We start from the raw sequence: 22,203 nt of genomic DNA, 5'->3' as shown, positions 1-22,203 counted from the left end.
GTACCATACTACACACCAACTGAGTAATGGCCTTGAAACCCCCAACCACCCCGCCACCTCCAAACACCTTTCTGCAAACCTCTGCTGTACAAGCTCATTCATGCAAGAGAGGTGATCTCTTGCTTATCCAGAGGCTTCTTGGGCGTAATCTGATAATGTTAAGTGTCTCAGCTTGCAAGGGAATTCTATCAAAAGTGAGTGACTAGATGGCAATCTTGCCAGCTTGAGGGTTCAAAGAGGTTGAACGGTAGGCAGAAAATGCCAAAGGAAGCTTGCTGGATAATTAAAAGCCATTTCCAGAGGTCCCTATACAGTAACGGAGTCAGAGAAGGAAGAGGCTAGTAAAAGGCATCATTTGGAAGTACGCTGAAACTAGTGCAACATGGAGGTTTCAGAAGATTTAGATCTGCATTAGGAGATACGATTCCATTTGAAGGAGTGTTTACCTTGCTCGAGTAGTGTGTTGCATCTTGCTAAAATGTCTGCATTTGTCTATAATGCCATTGTCTGAAAAGCAAAAGTTGTTTGGAATGCACAGCAATATTGCCAATTTGCCTGCCACACTTGACAGGCGAGATGAACAAGGGAGCATTTTCATACTTAAAAGCTTCTCACATGTTTTAATAAACAAGTAAAGAAAAACAGGAACTGTGTATTTTAAAAAGAGTAAAGGTTTTAGCTTCAAAGAATTTGTAAATACATTGTTTTAGATTACATTTTAAAAAAAGTAGTCCACTATCCCACTGAACTTGCTAGAATAGCCTAGCAGCTACACAACAGCCATTTTTTAAATAATACAAAACCAATAATGTATGAAAACAAGCTAAAAAGACCACATTTGAGATGAAATATAAAGATTTGCACGCGTTTCAGAGACATGCATCAGTGGTGATGTGTGGAGGACGTACATCATCATCTAATATGTCAAACCAAATTATAGTTGCTTGCCAGGCCACAGATGTCTTGAAGTAGTCAAATTAAACAGATTATTAACCTCCCAACTGTTGTTGGCACTGTGAAGCATATAAACATGCTCCCAGTGTGAAGAACAAAGTACATGTTTTCAGCCGTTTTAGCAATAATAACATAGAATTACGGAGCATGCCTGAAGCAAAATGTTTCATTGCGGCCAAGTCAGAAATCCTATTAGGGCAAGGCATAAAGGCACCACATTAAGTTATATCTGGTTGGTGCAAGGTTTTGTCCACATGTAAGGAGATGCATTGTACATGGCAGGGGTCATACCAAACAAACATTTGGATTTATGGGAACATACATTTTTGACAAAATTGAAGGACCAAAAAAGGAGTTTGATGTCTACAATGCTGAGCAGGTAAATGTCCAGTTTTTCACAAAGCTCTTAATACTCGTGGCTATCGTCTTTAAATCATTTTAGCAGATAAGGCAAGTAACCAAACCTGTGCACAAGTCACTAGCTTCCTATAAATCAAATTGCTAAGTCAAGAATAGACCTCCAATCAGTATCCCGTGGTTTTAACCAAGTACATTTCTTTGAAGTACTTTACTTCGTTGTAATTCGTGGGTGAAACATTTTGCAGAGGGAATTTAGGATTCGGGTATATGAAGGAAATGGGATGGCAGTGAAGGTGAGTAGCGCCCCCCCTTCAAAAAAGAAAAAGGGAGCAATTACAACGAAGTACAATACCACAAAGCAATTTCCTAGTAATAACGTAGAACCCTCCTATCTACTAGTTCTACAGTCAAACTTAACCACAATACATTTTCTCCCTCTTAGTAGTGTAAACCATTTGCTGAGGAAAGGATTCTCTGCATTATAATGTTCCTAGGTATAAGCCTTCTGCTAAATACATGTTTTATATGTACACAGCCATTCACCAATTAGCAATGAAAACTATGTATACAGGGAGAAACAATGCTCTTTTGATCACAAAAGAACGTACAATAGATAAGAAATCAGAATGGACAGGAAGTAGTGAGCTTCTTCCAACACGGTGTGTTAGAGTAACAATCTGCCCAAGTTGTTCAGGGGCGTAAAGGGGGAGTTGGGGTGGGGTGTGTAAATGGACTACAGTCAACAATAGAAATCTTTAAGTGCAGGTAGGTGGTATGGCCAGCTGCGTTAGGGATCTGACCATGCTAGATTTGAAGCAGTAGAAAGTGAGGGACAGGGTAGCGGTGAGGGAAAAATGTTACCTAGGAGGCAGATGAGAGGTAGGTTAATAAGTAACTGAGGCGAGGAGGTAGGCATTTAGTTTGGTTTCAAACAAATCGTTTTGGGCTGGTACTCTGATGTCCAGGGGAAGAGAACTCCATGAAAGTGGAGCATGAAGAGAGAAAGAGCAGAAGTGAGAGGAAGCAGAGGTAGGGCGAGGTGCCACAATGATGTGGAGATAACGAAAGGGCTTGTAGAGTTGGATAAACTGGTGCCTTTCCGTCGAAACATTTGTGAACCAGGAGCAGACATTTAAATCTGGCTCTAGTTTGCACTGTTAATGGTATGAGGAAGTAGGTGTGAAGTGAGGGAGTTCAAAGAGCGTACTGGTAGCAGTAGCAAAGTTAATTATCTTGTCGAGAGGGCAGACCGCATAGTTGGGGAAGCCAAAGAGTATGCAGTCCAGTTTAGAGAATACAAGAGTGGTAAGAGATGCTTGGTGGTGTTGAAAAGAAGGAGGTACCTGATTTTCCTAATATTTAGGAGGTTGAGGTGAGCTGCTGTTGAGAGTTTTGGAGATGAAAGTAGAGAAGGTGTAAGAAGTATCATAGATGACACCGAGGTTTCTAGCTGAAGAGTAGGGGAGAGTGTCAGGTGGGAAATGGATAGACGGGGGAAGAGATATGAGAGAGAGTATTTGGCACGGAAGAGGAGCATCTCTGTTTTGGTAGAGTTCAACATCGGAGAGTGCAAAGACATCTAATATTTAATGGCAGGGACAGTTTGAAATTTTGATAAAGACAGGAAAGTTCAGGAAAAGATGATGAATTGGGTGTCGTTTTTCATGAGAGCAGTTTCTGTGGTGTGACAGGAGCAGAAACCTGCTTGTAGGGGGTGAGGAAGTTTGTGGGTGGCTAAGAAATGTGTAAGACGGTTGAACACAACCCTTTCAATAACTTGAGTAATGCGGAAGGAGAGCCTCAGGCTGTAGATTCGAGATGGATGACTGTATCCGTTTTGAAAATAGAGGGAAATCAGGGACAGGTATAACAGTTCGGCAAGATGAGAGGTAACTAAAGGGGCAAAAGGCTTGACTAGCTGAGGAGCAAGAGGGTCTGAGGGGGCACAAGAGGGTTCAGCCTTGAACTGATCAGTAGAGCGAATACTTATTCAGTATTAGTGTGACTAAAGTGGGAGATGGAGGCAGAGGATGATGGTAGAGTAGGCAGACTGTAAAATGTAGGGGGAGGGAGTGTGACAAATGTCAGGAGAGAGTCCCTACATTTTGGAAATCCTTGCAGAAAAGTATTCAGCAAGGTCATCAGCAGTGAAAGTGGAGTTGATAGTCATAGGCTTAGGAGGAGAGAGTTTCGTGTGCCCTATAGCCAACGAGGATGGTTGGTGTGAACATCAATGTGGGTGCAGTAGAAATCAGTTTTTGCTCTATCAAGGGAGCAAGTGAAAGGAGGGTTCAGGGCAGAGAGGTAAAGTTTCAGGTCCTCAAGAGAGTGGGAACGCCTCCATTTGTGCAGCAGACGATGCATGCCTGTGCGGAGAGAGCATATGAATGGGGTGACTCATGGTTGAGGATGCTGAGACTTAAGGGTGAAAGTTAGCAGTGGGAAGTGAGAGGAGAAAGTCATAGTATGGTATAGTTTATTTATATAGCGCCTATACACCGGCAAGTGTTTCAAAGCGCTCAAGAAGGGTGGGAAACAAATAGTAAAACAACAGTTGCTCAGTGCCCTTGAAATTCTGAGACGTTAATAATCTACACAGGCAGAGTAAGTGCATATAATACATTTAACAGTTGAGACACAGCAAATATGCCTGATGGCAATTCTGCAGTTTTACCAAGTGCAATTAAGGGGCGGGACAGGGGAGAAACAGACAGACTATCTTCAGGCATGGTGCATTCGGATTGTGCAAGTGCACAGATGGTCCAGGGAGGGGTTGGAGTCCAAGTGCACCCAGATGGTAGAGACTGGGTTAAGTGCAGAGAGAGCCACTCATGGGTTGTTTCTCAAGTGCAGTGAGGGTGGGGGTGGGGGTGGGGTGCAGTGCCCTGAGGTAAGTGTGAGAGGACTGGCGGGGACACCCAGGACCTGTAAGACTCTGGGGTACACCAGGCGGCAACTCAGCAAGCTGTAAGAGGGAGAGAGGGAAAGAGCAGAGAGCTGCGTTAGCAAGTCGGAGGGAGGGAGAAGGAAGATGAGAAGAGGAAGGTCTTGAGTTTTCTAAACTTAAAAAGATCAGGCTAAAGGCAAAGGCAAGCTATTCCAGAGGGAGGGACCAGCTGGGGATAAGAATCTCCCACAAAATCTCTGCTTGGAGAACCGGCTCGCTTGCAGAAGGTTGGAGGTAGATGAACGGAAGGCTCGTGAGGGACAGTATTTAGGTAGGCAACGTTCCAGGTAGGCAGGTCTCTGTGCCCAGAAAGGCTTGTGGACAATGCAGAGGATCTTGAACTTGATCCTTGCAGCCATGCAATGAAGGGATTTCAGCGCCGGAGAGATGCGGTCCCTGGGCTTGAGGCCAATGATAAGGCTTGCATCGCAGTTCTGTTCTGGATGAGTTGCAGAGGGTGCAGAGCAGAGGCAGGAAGGTTGAGGAAAAGGCTGTTGCAGTAGTCCAGCCTAGAGAACACCAGGGCTCTGGAGACAGTGAGCCGCTGGGGGAAAGTGAGGAAAGGTTGCGTACCACTGACGAGGTGTAGCTGATAGACTTGTTAGAGCTGTCCGAAATGTGAGAGAAGGAGAGAGTGGAGTCAAAGATGACCTCAAGGTTTATAGCCTAATATGTGGGTGCGGGCGCAGGGCAATGGGAGGCTGGCCAGAGTGAAAGTGGGACAGTGAGAGCAGGGGTCCCAATGCGAACGATCTCAGTCTTACTGGCGTTGAGGCAGAGGTCATTTGCAGCACACCATGACTGAATAATAGTGATTGGAAGCTGGAGAAAGCAGGTTTGTGCAAGAGGCATTAGATGTGATGGAGTGAAAACTGTAGGTCTGAGAGAAAGGGAGGAATGGCAGAAGGTTTACATTTCCTTTTAGTAATTGGTGAGGAGAGGGAGGAAAGGAGATGGTGGTGGAAACAATGGAGTGATCAGATGGGGATGGTGTGACAGTAGTGGCTGAGAGAGAGGTGGAGATTAATAGGAGATCCAAAGAGTTGCCGCCTGTATGGGTAGGTAGGTTATGGATAGAGTGGAGTGCCAGGTCATTAAGAAAACAATGAAGTTCCGATTTCTGAGCAGTGGTTGTAGAGGGAAGGTTAAAGTCACCTAAGAGAATGAGGTGATGTTTAGTGGAAAGAGAATCAAGGAGTTGTCCAAGTTAATTTAAGAATGGTCCAAGTGGGACCAGAAAGGCATTAGATGGAGATTATATGAACAGAGAGGCGGCGCAATAGTACAGGTGGCGAATTCAAAAGAGGAAGGCGAGGATGTGACATTGGAGATTTGTGAAGCATTGAGGTGTGAAGAGAGTAGGTGTCAGACACCGCCACCTCTGGCAGTCAGACGAGTAGAGTGAATGGATAAATCAATGTTTCAGAGATAGCAAGGACGTCTAGGCGTGTTACGTGCCACGCTCCCTACCTGCCCATGCCCCTATCCTTACCGGAGGGTCGCTGTCCAACCTGGCGACTTTACCCACAGTGGCAGGGAGGGCGGCCGTCTCTCGTGGATGGGCAAGACGCTGTCTGCACTCGGGCTGCTCTGAGCGGCGCCATCAATGCTGTGATATGCATGCGCGTGTGATCAGCTCCCAGGCTGCATGAACCCTTCCTGCGTCTCTGGCCTCACTCCCAGTCTCAGGATGCATAAAAGCAGCTCAGGAAAGAGCACTGGTGCATCCTAACACTTCGGACTTCGTTGACTGCTCTCTGCTGTCCTTCCTCTGTATTCTTGCCCGACTTCCTCTTGGTCTCGTTTCCTCCTGGACCCTCTACTCAGTCTGGTTACTTCTCCTACCTGCTGCCCTGCACTTCCCTTCTATTTGTCCTTCCAGTCTGGGTTCCACCTTCCCAGTTTTCCCCCCTTGTGTTTCCTGTTGGTCTGGATTCCTATGTCCAAATATCACTAGGTACAAACTAACCTCCAAAAGGGTGGCCACAGATGTGTCTGTCAATCTGTCTGATGCGATCTAGTAATAACCACTACACTACTAATCCATAGAACCCCCATCCCCTTCTTATGGAATGTCATGCCTGGGAATAATACAGGACAGCAGCTTGAGGCGCAGCAGCATTTAATCATAATAAAAACACTGCCTTGAAATAAGTCTGCGCTCAATACATGTGTACTACTACTACTACTCCAGGGTGCAAGCACGCCCCTTGAATGGGTCCTCCCTTGCGAACGCTCATAGCCCCTACCACCACTATTTAACGGTATCACAAACATTGGTTCTTTGGAGTGGGCGAAGGTGGGAAGACTAAATGAAGGAAGAGACACTATGGACTTGGAGAACAGTAATCACTAGTAGCCTCCCCCTGGCTTTTTGGGCTCTCAGCCTCTTATGGTTTGTTTGTGCTCACCCTTGCATGGGGTACTTTCTTTCTCTCCTCCTTCAGCTGGGGCCTCCCTCTCTGAAACAGCCTCCCTGAAACTTGAGGAGAATCATCTCTGGTTCCGGAAGCACCTCGAAACCTCTCTCTTTGCTTCTGCTTTTTCTTCACCTCTCCTGCTGAAACTGCACTGATTACCTGGCCACCTTCTGATCTCGAGCCCAGGTTCCCTTCCCCGCCAGTCGCACACCTGCACTGCCTTCCTGGCAACCCCTGCACTTGGGGACTGTTTCTGTATCCCTACAGTCTCACTACCAACACTTGACACATGTCTGCACTAGCCCTTGCACTTACCACCTGCTGGCCGTACTTTTACTTATTGTTATTTATTCTATTATCCCCATGTACTGCACTGTCCCCTCCCCCTAGCCACCCGCACTTTCTCACTTCCTCCCCTTCCCATGCACTTGCGCGATCTGAAGGACACCTGGCCTAGTAGGATCGTTGTCTATCTTCCCTCCGTTCCCCTTCCCTCGTTGCACCTTGAAACACTTGTGTATAGGCGGGTTATAAATGCCTTATATCATATCATATCCCAGCTTGGGGTATCTAAGCTCCCATTCTCTTTCCGAGGGTATGGCAGTTCGGCCCCCTCCTGGGCCTTCCCTTCTCTCACCCCGGCTTGGGGTATACAACCTCCTTCCCAGTCTTGCGCAGAATGGCAGATCAGCCCCTCTTGGTCTATCCTCGCCCTGCTTGGTGTATTCTTGTCTGGTCCCTGGCTTGAGGCTTCCCTGGCCCATCTGCCCACCTCCCGGGTTCCCATGGCATACCGCGTACCTGTCTCACAATGGGGTGTTCCTCAGGGTAGGCTGTGACGCAGTTCCCGCTTCTCTGCGGCGGTGCATGGGTTTTGGTTCTTTCCGGCAGATACCGACATCTCTTCTTATGTGAAGCCGAGCTTCTCGAGCTCCAGGCTGGACAGTAGGTATGCTGCACAGTGCCATCTGCACCACTGCAACCCGGGCAGGCACCCTACATACGTCTGCTGGGGAATTTCTTTTATTTGGTGGAACTGAATAAGAGGAAGACTTGGTCGAGTCAGGGAGTTCGTATATAAACCCTTTGAGGTCCACCAGAGAAAGACCAAGTAGCATCAAGAGACACATTGGGCCTTGTGTTCAGTATCCTACCAAGTAGTGTGCTACTTTGTGGTACTCACATATCCAAGAATTCTTCATGCATCTCCCAGCGACATGCGAAGAACAAAATGCATGAAGTCTGACAGCGGAATCTGGTTAAAGAACTTTGCAACGTGAAAGCAATCCTAAACCGGTGTGTTGCACACAGCAGAGAAACTGCAGTGATGATCTGTGTGAGGCACTCAAGACATCAGCTATGCAGGTCTAAACAGGAAAGCATCATGTTCCAAACAATACAGCAACAAAGCCCTGTTTTGGGGTTCAAAGGAACAGAAAGAAAAAAATAAATCATGTAAACGCAAAGCGCAGCTGCTGCGCAATGCTCTAGTCCCAAAGGGGGAAAGGGCTGACGCTTTGGACTGGAGAATGCATGAGGGAAGACAAGTGCAAGATGTATGAAAGGGGATGGACATAGGCGTGCCCTAAATGCTTTATCGCCAAGAATGCGGGCTACAAATTCCCTTGAGGCATTTATATCTTTGAAAAAGTTCTGTTTCACTCAGCAATTGGATGTATTGCACCAAGAAACAAAATGTGAGCATTGGTGCACTATATATGATAAGTCATTTATAACACGCCTCGTACACAATTGTTTCTAGTCATGACAAGACAAGGAAGGGAAGATAGAGGGAGGACAAAACAAGCAATCTTACTAGGCCTTGCGTCATTCAGATTGTGCAAGTGCGATACGCAAAAGTGCAGGTGTGGGAGAGTGCCAGGGAGTGGGAATGGGGACGTGCAATCAAGGCAGCATTGCTCTGCGTAAGGGCAGCGCGTCTCTGGGTAAGTGCAAGGAAGCAGGGGACTGTAGGGTTCCATATACAGTCCCCAAGTACACGGTAGGCCTGGAGGCAGTGCAGGGGGCTACTGTTCGTGGGGAAGCATGGTACCAGTGAGACTCTGATGGTAGCCAGGCAACCAGTCAGCACAGCAGGCAGGCCAGTCAGCAGGGGAGAGAGAGAAAGCAGAAGTGAAAAGGAAGGTCTTGAGCTGCTTCTGGGATTTCAAGTGGTCCGTCTCAAGTTTGAGAGGGGCGGGGAGGCCATTCCAGAGGGAGGCACCTGCAGAGGAGAGGGATCTACCCACACTCTCTGCCTGGAGAAGTGTCTGTCTGACCCTCAGACAGTTGGAGGTGGCTGAGCGAAGAGGGTCGAGAAGGAAGGTGTTTAGGAAGAGAGTTGGATGCAGATGCTCTTGAACTTGATCCTTGAAGCCACCGGGAGCCAGTGGAGAGATTTCAGGGCTTGCGAGATATCTCCCCTGGGCTTAAGGCCAATGACAAGTCTTGCAGTCCTGTCCTGGGTTTAGTTGCAGAGGGCAACGAGTAGAGGAAAGCAGATTGAGAAAGAGGCTGTTGCAGTAGCCAACCTAGAGAGAACCAGGGATCTGGAGAGAGCCTCTGGGGAAAAGTGAGAAAAGGAAGAATACCTCGGGAGGTGCAGCTCGTAGTGGGCCTTCTTGGCAAGGTCCGTGATGGCAGGAGAGGGTAGAGTTTAAAAGGACACCAAGGTTTTTAGCCTCACAGGAAAGTGAAGGAAGAGGGCCAAAGGAGGGCGGTCAGAGTGAGAGGGAAAGTGGGAGCAGGCGTCCCAATGAGACAGCTCTCAGTCTTACTGGCATTAAGGGAGAGATCGTTGGAGGCGCTCCACTCCTGAATCGTAGATCCAGTCAGGAATGAGCGAGGGGAGCCTGAAGGAGAGCAGCGTGTCATCCGCATAAGATTGAAAGGTAGAGAAAAGGTGGGCCAAAGAGAAGTGGTTGAGAGATGGGACTCAAGTTGGACCTGAGAGGGTCGGTCCAGGAGGAAGTGGTCAACCAAGCCAGGGCCTGACCCGTGATGTCCAGGTTCTCACTGAGACGATTGATCAGGAAGGCATGATTGACCTGGTCAAAAGCAGAGGAAAGATCAAGGAGGATGAGGACAGAAGGAAGGCTAAAAGTAAGATTAGTGAGCAGTTTCCGTTCTCTCTGGCTGCTCTGAAGCCAGACTGATGGTCATGGAGACAACCAACAGATTCAGTGTGGAGAGTGAGCTGGCAGATGGGTAGCTTTTCCAAGAATTTGCCCAGGAAAGGAGTAATAGCGATCGGGTGGTACTTTTCCAGACAGGATCCGCAGAAGGCTTTTTCAGGAGGGGGTGGTTAAGGGGAGAGGGGAAGTTCCAGTGGCAAAAGAGTGATTGCAGAAATCAGCCAAGGCTGGAGAGAGGATGTCAATGTGTTCCTTGATGGTTCTGGAGGAGCAGGGGAGCACCTGCTTGGACGACACTTTCATAGATCAGACTTGTCTAGAAACATCAGGAGTGGTTGGGGAGAAAAGGGAGAAAGGAGTAGAAGAGGAAGAAAGGGGAGAGGGAGAGGTGGGGAGGGGGCAAGAGAGGGAGAGGAAGAGGAGAGAGGACAGGATCTCCTGAGTTTTAGTGGTGAAGTATTAATGTACTAATCGATCCATTTGAAACCCTTTGATTTGTCAACTATCCGCTTTCAGGCAATTTTATTTCACTGAGGGCAACTAAGAACCAACACATTTGTATGAACAGCCTGAAGAACTCTTTTAGATCATGAGATTTGTGCCAACTTGCCATTTCAGGCATTTCCAGGACCATGGTCCGTACGACAAGCCTGCAATATATATTGGCTCTTACAGAGCTCAATCTCACCTGCAATCTGCTTCATAAAAGTCATACATACTCCATCTGCCCCGAGAACTCCACTCTTGACCAACTCTCGCACCAGCCAAACCAACTGCAAAGAGGAAAAAAAGTTGTGAGGTCAAAGCAAACACATGAAAAAATGAAATTGAACTGAGAATGTATACTGTTGCATGAGAGAACAGAGCGAATATGTTGATCCAGATCTTTATTTATGAGAAGAAACACAACTATGAACATGATCCAAATATCAAAGAAAAATTGACATAACGTAGCTGATGAAGAATCCAAATATCACGCACAGTACAATCACCATATATTTATTTTGCTACACTAAAAAATTCCATGCTGGGCACCATCCAGTTTTCGTGTTCTGTACTTTAATAGATTCAGAATACAGCAGCAGTTCTTCAGAGCGGTCTCATTACACAGTCAAAGTCAGAACATCCAGAAGTAATGCATGCAGAGATGATAACCCTGCTCTGAAATCCTTTCCCATTCTAAATTTCTCACCCTTTAGCCACACTGCAGGAATACATATTCTACGTCACAGAAAACCAGAAGTGTGCTCCATGCTAACAGCCCAGGTCTCACCTGATTGCGACAAGTCTCCTGAAGCTTCAAATATTTTTCCATCAGCACCTGATTTATCTTGTTTAAAATGATATTCATACCATCTCTGGTGATCAGGGCAAGGTCTCGATATGCCTGAAAGTAAAGCAGAGAATGCATCATAAAATGTGTACATTTTAAAAACACAGAATAATATACATAACTTAGGAGCTGATCTTCAGGAACACAATTTGTTTTTGCCATCATGCTCAAAAGTGCCGATGGGAAAGCACCACTTCAATGGCCGCAGGACTTAAGAGCAGAGACCGACTGAAATTAAGAGTGAGTGCGGGCCTAGACAGCAGCAGGACCTTCAAAATTAACACTACTTATAGCTTCTGTATTTCATTAATTCCTAAGAGTTGGCCTGCAGGTGTCCTGGCTCCTCATTGGGAAGGGGTGGGCAATAGCAAATCTGGCATCTGGAGGCCGATTTGAGCTGTGCTCTTAGCAGGGGTGGATTTCTGGGATGGTTAGGCTATAAATGCACCTGGGCAGTGCCCTTTTTGTAATACCAAGGGATATTGCCACCGGGAAGAGGATAGAACTGGAAAATACTGTATCACTAATTATTTTAAAAATAATTTCACCAGGTGCCTGTGCTAGCACATCCAGTAAAGAACCTGCTTTGCGCAGGGTTCCGGCATAAACAGCTAATCTTAAAACATGGCACAATTTATTATGAACTCTGGAGTTGGGGGGCAGGCCATGCGTAGGAAAAGTAATGCATCAAGAATACCGTAGTCACTATGAAGAGCACACTTCACTCGTTCTCCTAAATCCCATCCCCTTTCCTCCAACAATTTTGTAGAATTCTAAGCACCTGCATAAATAAGAAAGTGGTTCAAATCATGTAACCTCAGCCATCTGCCAAAGACTTTTAAACAAACATGTTGACCCATGCTGTGTGACCAAAGGAACGGGTTACTTACCTGTAACTCCTGTTCTCCAGCATGGGTATCTTTCATGGATTCACATGAATATTCCCTGTTCTCAGGCCGGGAATCCTCTGCCGTATTAAAGCTTTAAAAACTGCCTGTCACTTATATAGCATATTGCTGTCACTTTGGGTCATACTGCTCCAGACAATTACATCAGTCTTCCTTAGCTCCACCCCTGGTGACCATCTTTGGAAGCTCCCATAATGTGGCAGTCGGAACCAAGAAGAGCCCTAGATGGGTAGGAGGGAGCCTAGAGGGGTAGGAGAGAGGGTCACACGTGAATCCATGAAAGGTACCCATGCTGGAGAATGACAATGTTACTTCCCGTAGTGACTACCTTACTCCTAGTCCATAGTCCCCTTTCCTCCATACTTGTGGGACATCCAGTCCTTCTGGACGGGACCAGAGCACTTTTGTTAAAAAACAAACATTTCATTTTTGTCCTTTTATTTTTACGCAGCGCCACAGCACGTACCGTAACCCCACCTTCCTGAGCTCCGCCCCGAGCATCGCCCTTCAGTTCTTTTCTATCGCCAGGTCTGAGACCATTTAAGCAATAATAGGGGATACTTATTAGAGGGGACTATGGGCAGGTGTATGGAGGAAAGGGGACTATGGAATAAGAGTAAGGTAGTCACTACGGTGAGTAACTTTGTCATACTCTTATGTCCCGTCCCCTTTCCTCCATACTTGCGTGAGATTCCCAAGCACTGACCATAGGTATTATGGGTGGAGGGGCATTTCCCTTATTGGAATACATTCTTGCGAACTGCCTGGCCGAATTGGGCATCAGCCCGGGAGCTCAGGTCTAGACAGTAATGCTTGCAAAAGGCTGATGGGGAGGCCAACGCAGCTGCCTTGGCAGGGACATACTTTTGGAAGGCAACAGCAGCAGCTTTGCCCCGGACCAGATGTGCATGAATTACTTTATGTGGTTTAAGGCCATGAACCTTGTAGGCCTCGGAAACACATGAAGCAACCGAGCAGGAGATGGATGCTTTTGAGGCCGGTTTCCCTTTTGGGTCACCAAATGTAACTAACAGTTAAGAGCTTCTGAGTTCGCTAGTCCTGTCGACGTACAACTTCATAGCCCGTCGGACGTCTAAGTTATGCAGAACCCTTTCAGCATCAGAGATCGGGTTTGTGAAGAAGACCGGTAGAGATTAACAAGTTACTTACCCATGGTAACATTCTTTCGACTGGATGTTCCTCCCACGTATTCCTCATCTTTGATATTTCCTAATATCCAGCTCGCTGACAGAGAAAAAAAAAATCCCCAGTAGAGGATGCTGTGCATCGATGCCTGGGCAAGTCGATGTCCCTCGGAGGTCTCCGTCCTGACATCACTGGTATAAGTAGCGCGCGCAGCGCCCGTTGCTCAGTTCAGTTTTGAAGAGCAAAGCACTGTCTTGAGATAGACAGTTACTCCCTTTGAGAGAGCGCAGACTGTAACCACAAGGGAAGTTTTACTGCAGGGTTGGCTGGGAGGGACGATAAGGAATAAGTGGGAGGAACATCCAGTCGAAAGAACGCTAGCATAGGTAAGTAACTTGTTCTTCGAATGGATTGTGTCCTCCCACGTATTCCTTATCTTTGATACTCTCCCAAAGCAGTTACCTTATTTGGAGGAGGGAGCAAAATTGAAGTGATCAAGAATGCACAGAGTGTAGTACTGCCTTTCCAAAAACAGACTTGTGACTAGTAGAGGAATCCAGGCTGTAGTGTTTTGTAAAGGTGTGCACAGACCACCATGTGGCAGCTGCATAAATATCATTTATTGGAACTCCCCTCTGCAAAGCAGACGAAGTTGCGATACCCCTGGTGTAGTGAGCCCTCAGATTTTCTGGGGGATCTTTACCAGCCAGTCTGTAAGCCAGTCTGTAACACTCTGAAATTGTTAAAATAATCCATCTAGAGATGGTTTGTTTAGTGATGGCTAATAAGTCTTGCCAATCTGGTAATGTAGAAACTCAGTGCACGCTTAGGGTCGAGCCTCTATAGCCTTTCTTCCTCTTTTCCCGGGTGTTGCGGAGGATAAAAGGATGGTAAGGTTATTTTCTGAGTGATATGAAATTCAGAAACAACCTTAGGAAGAAATTTAGGCTTCACTTGCAATAACACTCTGTCTTTATGAAAAACAGTAGGAGGAGGCTTGCAGAATAAAGTATTCTCCAACACCTTAAACTATTCTTTCGTAAATATCTCCCCTCCCGAGCCCTTTGCTCCTCTACTTCTAACTCCCCCAGGGTCAGTCGTTTTTCAAAGAAACGCGCTGGGGGGAGATCCCCGTCTTCGGCTGGGGCATACCTTTGGAACAGCCTTCCTGCCACCCTGAAACTTGAGGAGAACCACCTCTGGTTCCGGAAGCACCTCAAGACCTTCCTCTATGCTTCTGCCTTTGCTTCTCTTCTCCCCCTGTTGATCTGTTTTCTCTCTCGTCACTGTGCACCTGGCCTCCCTCAGTCCTTTGGGCCCAGGTACCTGCTCACCCTGCCACCCTCCTGCACGGCCTCTGGGCCTTCCCTTGCACTTGGGGTCTGTATCTGTACCCATACAGTTCCCCAACCACTTCTCTGCTGCACTTATCAGATATACCCCTTCTGCTTACCCTAGCACTTGCCGGCTGCACTTCCACCTTTATTTATTTTACTTTTTTTCTGTTCCACACTTTCCACCTCTCCCCCTTCCATGCACTTACTCAATGTCACTGGGCCTAGTAAGATCATTGTTTTTTGTCTTTTTCTTTCTCCCCTGTTCCCCTCCTTATGCCTGGTCAAGCTCTGAAACACTTGTGTATGAGCGAAATATAAATAAATTATTATTTCATTTTATGAAGCCTGTAGCTCACTCACCCTTCGGGCAGATGTTATAGCCACTAAGGAAACTGTTTTCAAGGTGAGAAGTCGTAATGGACAAGAATGAAGAGGCTCAAAAGAAGCACCCATTAGATGGTGTAAAACGAAATTGACATCCCACAGTGGGACTTAGAAAGGAGTCGGAGGATAAACATTAGTTAATCCTTTTAAGAATTGGATTACCAGAGGAATCTTCCTCTGCAGTGCACTTGAAGATGGATAGCGCTGCTAGATATCCTTTGTTCCAATCTGGAGGACCAGATTTGCTAAGTATACAAGAAAAGATAACACCATCAGTGTATTGCATGAGAAAGGGTCAACTATATTTATATATATCCAGGGCAATTAGGATCATGGATTTCCTGAACCACCTCAGCCTCCCCATTACGTGAGAAATCCCGGGGGCTGGATGAAAAGCGTACAGGAATGGAAATTCCCAGTCCACTACGAACGTGTGTCCTAAAGCTCCTCTTGGGGGGAAATTCCCTTGAGCAGTACAGTTCGCACTTCCTGTTCACACTGGTCATGAACAGATCCCTTTGAGGGGTCCCTCAAAGGGTGAAGATCTCTTGAAGGACTTCCTGAGCTAGTTGCCACTCGTGGGAGACTGTACTCTGCCTGCTCAGGGCGTCCACCGTCGTTTTCTTCTCTCCAGCTAGACAAACTGCCAACAGAGATTCCTTCTTGTATAGCCCAAAGCCAGAACTGCATTGCCTCTGCACAGTGGTAGTGACCCTACACCACCTCTCTTGTTGAGGTAGTACATGGCCACTGTGTTGTCCGTCATTATCAGGACATTCTTTCCTCGTACAGATGTCAGAAAGGCATTCAGCGCTAGTCCGATTGCCCTCAGCTCTAAAAGGTTGATATGTAGTTTAGACTCCAATGGCGACCAACGACCGCTGATGGTCAAATTGTTGGTATGGGCTCCCCACCCAGTGAGTGAGGCGTCCATCACTACTGTCATCTGCAGCCATGGTTGCCAAAAATATTCTCAGTTCAAGATGTTTTCCTGACAGACCCACCACTGAAGATCCAGTGAGACTGGGATTTGTAGGAGATCCAACATCCTTCCTGAGAATTGTGATCAGAGTCCTGAGAGCCCACTGGAGAGATTTCATTCTCAGGCGAGCCTCTGGCACCAGGAAAATGCAGTATGCCATGAGACCGAGCAACCTCAGAAAACCAAAGGCCAGAAGATATTGGGCATTCTGGGATTTTGTCACCATCTGCAGAATGTCTTGCGCCCTCACCTCTGGTTGCAAGGCTTTTACCAGATAAGCATCCAGGACTACTCCGATGAATTGGAGCTTTTGTGATGGTATCATTTGGGACTTCCTGAAGTTTAGGTAGAAGCCCAGCCTGTGGAGGGAGTGGCAAGTATAGCTGAAGTGATCCAGGGCTTGTTCTGGGGAACTGGCACTGATCAGCCAATCGTCCAGGTAGGGATAGACGTAAATCCCCCCCCCCCCCCCTCCTGAGACTCGCTGTCACTACCGCCATTAGCTTGGTGAAGACCCTCCCTTGGGAGGATATTAGCCCAAATGGCAGAACCTGAAACTGAGAGTGAGAGTTGCCAATGGTGAACCTCAGGTACTGTCTGTGCTTGTGATGGACCGGCACATGAAAGTAAGCATCCTGTAGGTCCAATGATACCAATCAACCCTGAAGCTGGAGGGCCTGAAGGATCTTAGAAAGGGTAACCATCTTGAACTTGTCCTTCCCGAGGAACTTGCTCAAGTCTATTAAGTCCAAGATCGGTCTCATTCCTCTGTCCTCCTTTGGAATTAGAAAGTAAGGGTAGTACCAACTCTTGTTCCTCTCAGCTACAAGTACCGGTTCTATAGCACCTTTCTCCAGCAGCGTTAATATCTCCTGCATAAGGAGTGGATCTAGAACCTTCAAAGATTTGTTCCCCGGTGGATGACTGAGGTTTTAGCAGGAAAGTAAGGCAGTAACCTTGGGCAACTATTTCCAATGCCCAAGCATCTGAAGTAACAACCTGCCATTCTATCAGATGCTGCGATAACCTGCCTCGTGCCGCGGTTTTGTGATGTAAGACCTCAGAGGTTTTGGAGCGGCTGACGTAGAGGCTGAGGGTAAAGCAGCCCCTGCTGTTGCAGTCTTAGTACCTCTACCCAATCCACCACAGGGGAATCGTCTCTGACACCTTTGAGCTGGCTGTCCTATGCCTTTTCCGAATGCGGAATAGCAAAAGGACCTACCCCTCCAGGGCACACCTGTGGGGCGGTTTGGAGTTTGCCTTATTGCAGCTCCAAGGGATTTGGCCGCTGCCTTGGAAGTTTGCAGCTTCTCCAAACTTGCATCAGCTTTATTCCCAAATAGATGTGTGTCGTCAAAGGGCATGTTGAGAAGTCTGGACTGAACGACTTCCGCAACCAAGCAAATCTGCAGATTACCATACTAGCCACCCGGGTTCTGCTGATGCGGTCAGAGTCCAGACCGGTCTTGTAGGGATTTGCACATAGTGGCCTTCCGATCCTTGACAATGTTCAAGAAACCGTCTCGTTCATCCCCTTTGGGGATGTGGTCAGCCATCATCGAAATACGGTGTGGGTAAACCTCGCCAGCGTGCACGTCGCATTAGCAGACTTTAACGCCATACTACCGACCGAGAACAACACCTTGGCCATGGCATCGTATTTCTCATCATCCCTGTCTTATAGTATAGTGCGATAGGCATTTTGTTTGCAAGAAGAGGTAGCTGCCTGTACTACCAGGCTTTCTGGTGTCGGATGTTTGGAAAGGTACAGAGGGTCAGAAGATGAGGCTCTGTAGTTGGCAGTTAGCCTCTTATTGACTGTTGGGACAACCTCAGGTGTTTCCCAGTTGGAAGTTACCTTCCTCTGCAGAGCCCTATGAAATGGGACAATAGGGTCTTCTTGGGTCCTTTATCGAGTACGACCGTTAAGTCATCCTGTTCCAAAACAGGTGTGGGCTTGGATCATCCCATGTATTCCATTACTCTAGTCATGAGTAGTCTATAATTACTTTCAGCATGATCCCTTGGATCTGCTTTACCGAATTCAACGTCCGGGGAAGTGTCAATGCCACTTGCCTCATGTAGGGAGTCTTGTAAATTCTTTAATGGAGACTCTTCTGATACAAGTTCCTCTGGAGAAGAAGGTGTACCATACTCTAGACCAAATGGTCTTTCCTCGTCAGATGAGTGTTCAAAATCCACAAATTGAGGAAAGAGTCTTAAAATACTCTGAACGAGGTTGAGGAGTGTAAATCCTCTCAAAAGAGGCAGGCGCTATGGAGGTCATAATGGGAGCTGCCAATGTCGAAATTGTCGAAGGTGACATAGATGGCTTCGACACAAATGACGAGGTTTTCGACGAGAACGATGAGGTAACTGACGTATACGGTGTCGCGGATGTCTACACTTGATGCGTCGATCGGTTTTCCCTCGATTTTGGCGCCGAGGGTGTCTATGATGCACTTTTCGGGCTTGCCATATGGCTTTCTTTTGGCGACAATTTTTTGTGCGTCACAGAGGCTCTCTTGACTCGAGGGAATAGATCGCTCTCGGGGAGTTTCCACAGCGGGGGTCGAGGACTCCTGGCTTCTGTGCGTCCCAGGTTTGTCTGGGGTATCGCCTCTAAGTGTTTATGAGGGGGCCAAGGCCGCGTTCTCAAACACCTTTATCATACTCATTCTGAATTCCTCCCATTGGGCTGGGGTACTACTTTGAGCTGGACAAACAACCCTTTCGGGTGAACTGGTTGAGGAAGTGGACGGCGATCTATGGCGCCTTTTTTTGCCATACCTCGAAGAAGAGGAATGATGCGACCCACTTTGTGAATGGGAACAGGAGCGTTTATGTTTTTTATGATAGGGAGACGAAGGTCTCGTCTCGTCCAAAGATTTACATTTTGGACGGGGTAACAGCTTTTAAGAGCCGACCTCTCTCCAACTTCCGTCTGCGCTCCCTCAAGGCTTTCCCTTTTGGCCTGGGAGGGAACGCAACCATGGACACAAACTGACAACAGGGAATATTCACGGCATGTGAATCCATGAAAGATACCAACGCAGGAGAAATGGAGTTACAGGCAAGAAGCTACCCCCTTCTCCAGCATTGGATCTTTCATGGATTCACGTGCTGTAAATAGATGTTGTAGCGGTATAAATGTTAGGAGGTGAAAACCAGGCAAACGCAGATTAGGTACTTTAAAATTGTCTGCGTTAATGCGAGAAGAATACATACTCAAGTAGAGAAAAGAAAAAACCTTGTAAACTGGAGGGCTTACACCTTACTTGAACAGTCGTTGAAGGACTGCCCGTCCCATCTGCACACCCTCAGCGGGTTGTTGGTGTAAACAGTAGTGCCTGGTAAAAGTGTGGGGCACTGCCCATGTTGCCGGTTGGAAAATGTCTGATGGGTACCCCAGACCAGAGAGCCGCCGAGGCAGACGTTGCACACTGGGAGCCAATTGTAACAGCCTGTTGGCCTTACAGTGGCAGAAGGAGATTGTAGATGGAACCCCTCTTCAAATGCCCTCTTTTGATATGGATTTTCCCTAGTTGGATGGATCAGAGGCGACAAACAACTGCTTAGTCGATCTGAAAGAGTTTGTGCGATCCAAATAATATTTCAATGGCCTTTTGACATCCAAAGAGTGCAGGGCCTTCCCCGCAGGTGAAGCGGCATTTTGAAAGAATGTGGGTAGAGTTATGGTTGCATTTATATGACTCTATATGTACTTTGGGGATGGAATGAGGATTAGTGGAAAGAACCACTTTGTCTCTCATGAACCGTAGATAAGGAGAGTCTACAACCAAGACATGAATGCCCGAAGCTGCGAGGTGAGACACGAATTAAAGAACAGTGTCAACTATAGCGTGCCTAGGGTCAAGCTTTTTAGCTAAGCACCAGTGGCAAAAACAGAGCCATTTGCTCCTATATTGAGCCCTCGTAGAAGGTTTTCTGGCCACTTGGATTAGGCGCATATTGTCCTCTGACAAATTAAACTGCGCTAAAGAGCTGAATTCAGGCACCAGGCTGCCAAGCTGAACGATTGTGGGGAGTGGTGCCACATCTGGTGATCGCCCTGGTGAAGCAAGTCGGGAATCAACATCAATCTGATCGGCGGAAGAATCGACAGATGCTGAAGATCTGAAAACCAGATTCTGGCTGGCCACCAAGGAGCTATGAGTAGGAGAGTGCAATTCGATGCATTCCTGAGCGTGCAGAGCGTCCAATGAATCAGAGGTAACGGAGGAAAAGAATAATCCTTCATGTTGTGCCATGGAATCTCGAGAGCGTCTTCCTGGAAGACACCCTGAGACCATCTCTGGATGCATACAGAGGAAGCTTCCTGTAAAAGTGGAAAGAGGTCCACTTCTGGAGTGCCCCATTGGCGAAAAATGGTGGAGAGAACATCTGTGTTCAATTCCCACTAGTAACTGGCTGCCGACTGGCGGATGAGTGAGTCTACAGCAACCCGGAATGTATACAGCCAGGAACCAAATGTTGTGCTGGATGGCCCATTCCCAAATCTGTATGGCTAGGTCCACAAGGAGGAGTGACTTGGGGCCACCCTGCTTCTTGACGTAAAACATTGCCACAGAACTGTCCATGCAAATACGGACTACCTTGTTCGGGATGGACGGTTGAAAATCTTTGAGCACTATCCAGATAATAGTTATGAAACTGCCTGTCCTGAGGTGTCCAAACGTTGAATACGTCGAGGGGACAGTGTCGCACCCCACCCAAGAAGGGAGGAGTCCGTGGCAACTGTCACTTGTGGGCAGGGCTCCTGAAAGGTTGTCGGTCGAAGACCACCATTGTAGATCCGCCGTCATGCAGAACGGAACTGGGATCATCTTGGAATCCGGGTCCGAAGCTTGAGACCAAGAGCTCCAAAGAGCAAGCCGAGTATGCCTCATCTTCAAACGTGCAAGAGGAAGGGCTAACACGCAAGATGCCATGGAGGCCCAGAAGTCTCTGGAACCACCAAGCCGACATGTGCGAAGACTGGAGGAAGAGCCAACACATGGCTGAAAGGTCCGCAATCCTGTCCGCTGTTAGGAACACTTTGGTACTGATCGTATTCTTGAGAGACCGTCATGGAAGATTTACGCCAGTTAACAGACAGCCCATGGTGGAACAGGAGCTGGAGGAGAGACTGGAGATTGATCAATACCGTCTGTGGGCAAGAACTGCGCAGGAGCCAATCGTCCAGATATGGGTATACATGAACGCCCTGCAGCCTGAGGAAAGTTGCGATGACCAATATCTTCGTAATGACAAAGCGCCGAGCTGAGACCAAAAGGAAGCACACAGAACTGGATGTTCCCCTCCCAGGGAGAACCGCAGATATTTCTGATGCGGCCTCCATATCAGGATATGCATATATGTGTCCTGAAGGTCTATCACACTTCGCCAGACGCCCTTTCGAAGAGAGGACTTTATTTGGCAAGGCGTGATCTTCTTGAATTTCTCTTGGGGAAGGGAAAGGTTGAACTAGGAAAGATTGAGGCTAGTGCGCAGGCCAGCCTGGTTGGGTTTGGGCACTGAACAGAGAGGACTAGAAACCCTCCCCTTGCTCCATGAGGGGAAAAGGCTCCACCGCTCTGAGGTCTAGAAGTTTCTGTACCTCAGCTCTGAGGGAGGGCGACCCGATCTGCTAGAAGGGAGGGTTGCAGCGTGGGGTAGAGGGGAGGGGCAAGCAAAAAGCCTGCCCGAGCGATGGACAAAACCCACCGATCTTCGGTGGCAGTCTGCCACGCCTCCAGATGAAACGAGATTCGTCCTCCCACTGTAGTCTTGTGTGACCGACAAAAAATATAATTTGGATGATTTGTCTCCAGGAAGACTACCTGTCCCTAGAGAGGAGGCTGATGGGCGAGAGAAAAAAAAAAAAAACAGACCACCTTGCAACTGCTGCTTTCGCCGGGGCCTGCCAACCAGAGCTTCAGTTTGGCGCGCAGAGCGATCCTGAAACCCCCAGGGACATAGGGAGGCTTTGCATGCGAATCCACGCCAAACCCATGCCGGATAACAACAGTTACAGGTAAGTAACTTGTTAGTTCTCCATCATGGGGTCTGGCATGGATTTACATGCTCATGAATACGATTATACAGCAGTAACATACACAACCACGGGAGGTGGCAAGGCTGAACAGAAGTGCAACACTTACCCCTAGAACCGGCTCGCCTCAAGCAAACAGGTTGTGCAGCACTGTTTGGCCAACTCTAGACTCCTCCCTGGAATCCCAGACGATGGTAGGATTTCGTGAAGGTGTGCGTCGACCTCCACGTAGCAGCCCTGCAA

The 22,203-nt window shown here is 47.6% G+C and overlaps 1 protein-coding gene across 2 annotated transcripts in view; it reads right to left on the bottom strand.

The window, feature by feature from the left end:
* Positions 1–22,203, bottom strand: part of INTS3 (integrator complex subunit 3) — a 1,800,341-nt gene that overhangs the window by 1,686,816 nt on the left and 91,322 nt on the right. For both annotated transcript variants that reach the window (XM_069651244.1, XM_069651252.1), the window contains exons 4-5: positions 11,089–11,202; positions 10,504–10,588 (exon numbers count right to left, since the gene is read on the bottom strand). In XM_069651244.1, the coding sequence (XP_069507345.1) occupies positions 10,504–10,588; positions 11,089–11,202 (199 nt within the window). The remainder of the gene's footprint in view (positions 1–10,503; positions 10,589–11,088; positions 11,203–22,203) is intronic.

This window comes from Ambystoma mexicanum, chromosome 1p, assembly GCF_040938575.1.
Source record: "Ambystoma mexicanum isolate Mex_15411 chromosome 1p, UKY_AmexF1_1, whole genome shotgun sequence".
NCBI classification, from domain to species: Eukaryota; Metazoa; Chordata; class Amphibia; order Caudata; family Ambystomatidae; genus Ambystoma; species Ambystoma mexicanum.
Note: the sequence above shows the minus strand (reverse complement) of the source record. Positions and strands in the feature narration are given on the sequence as shown.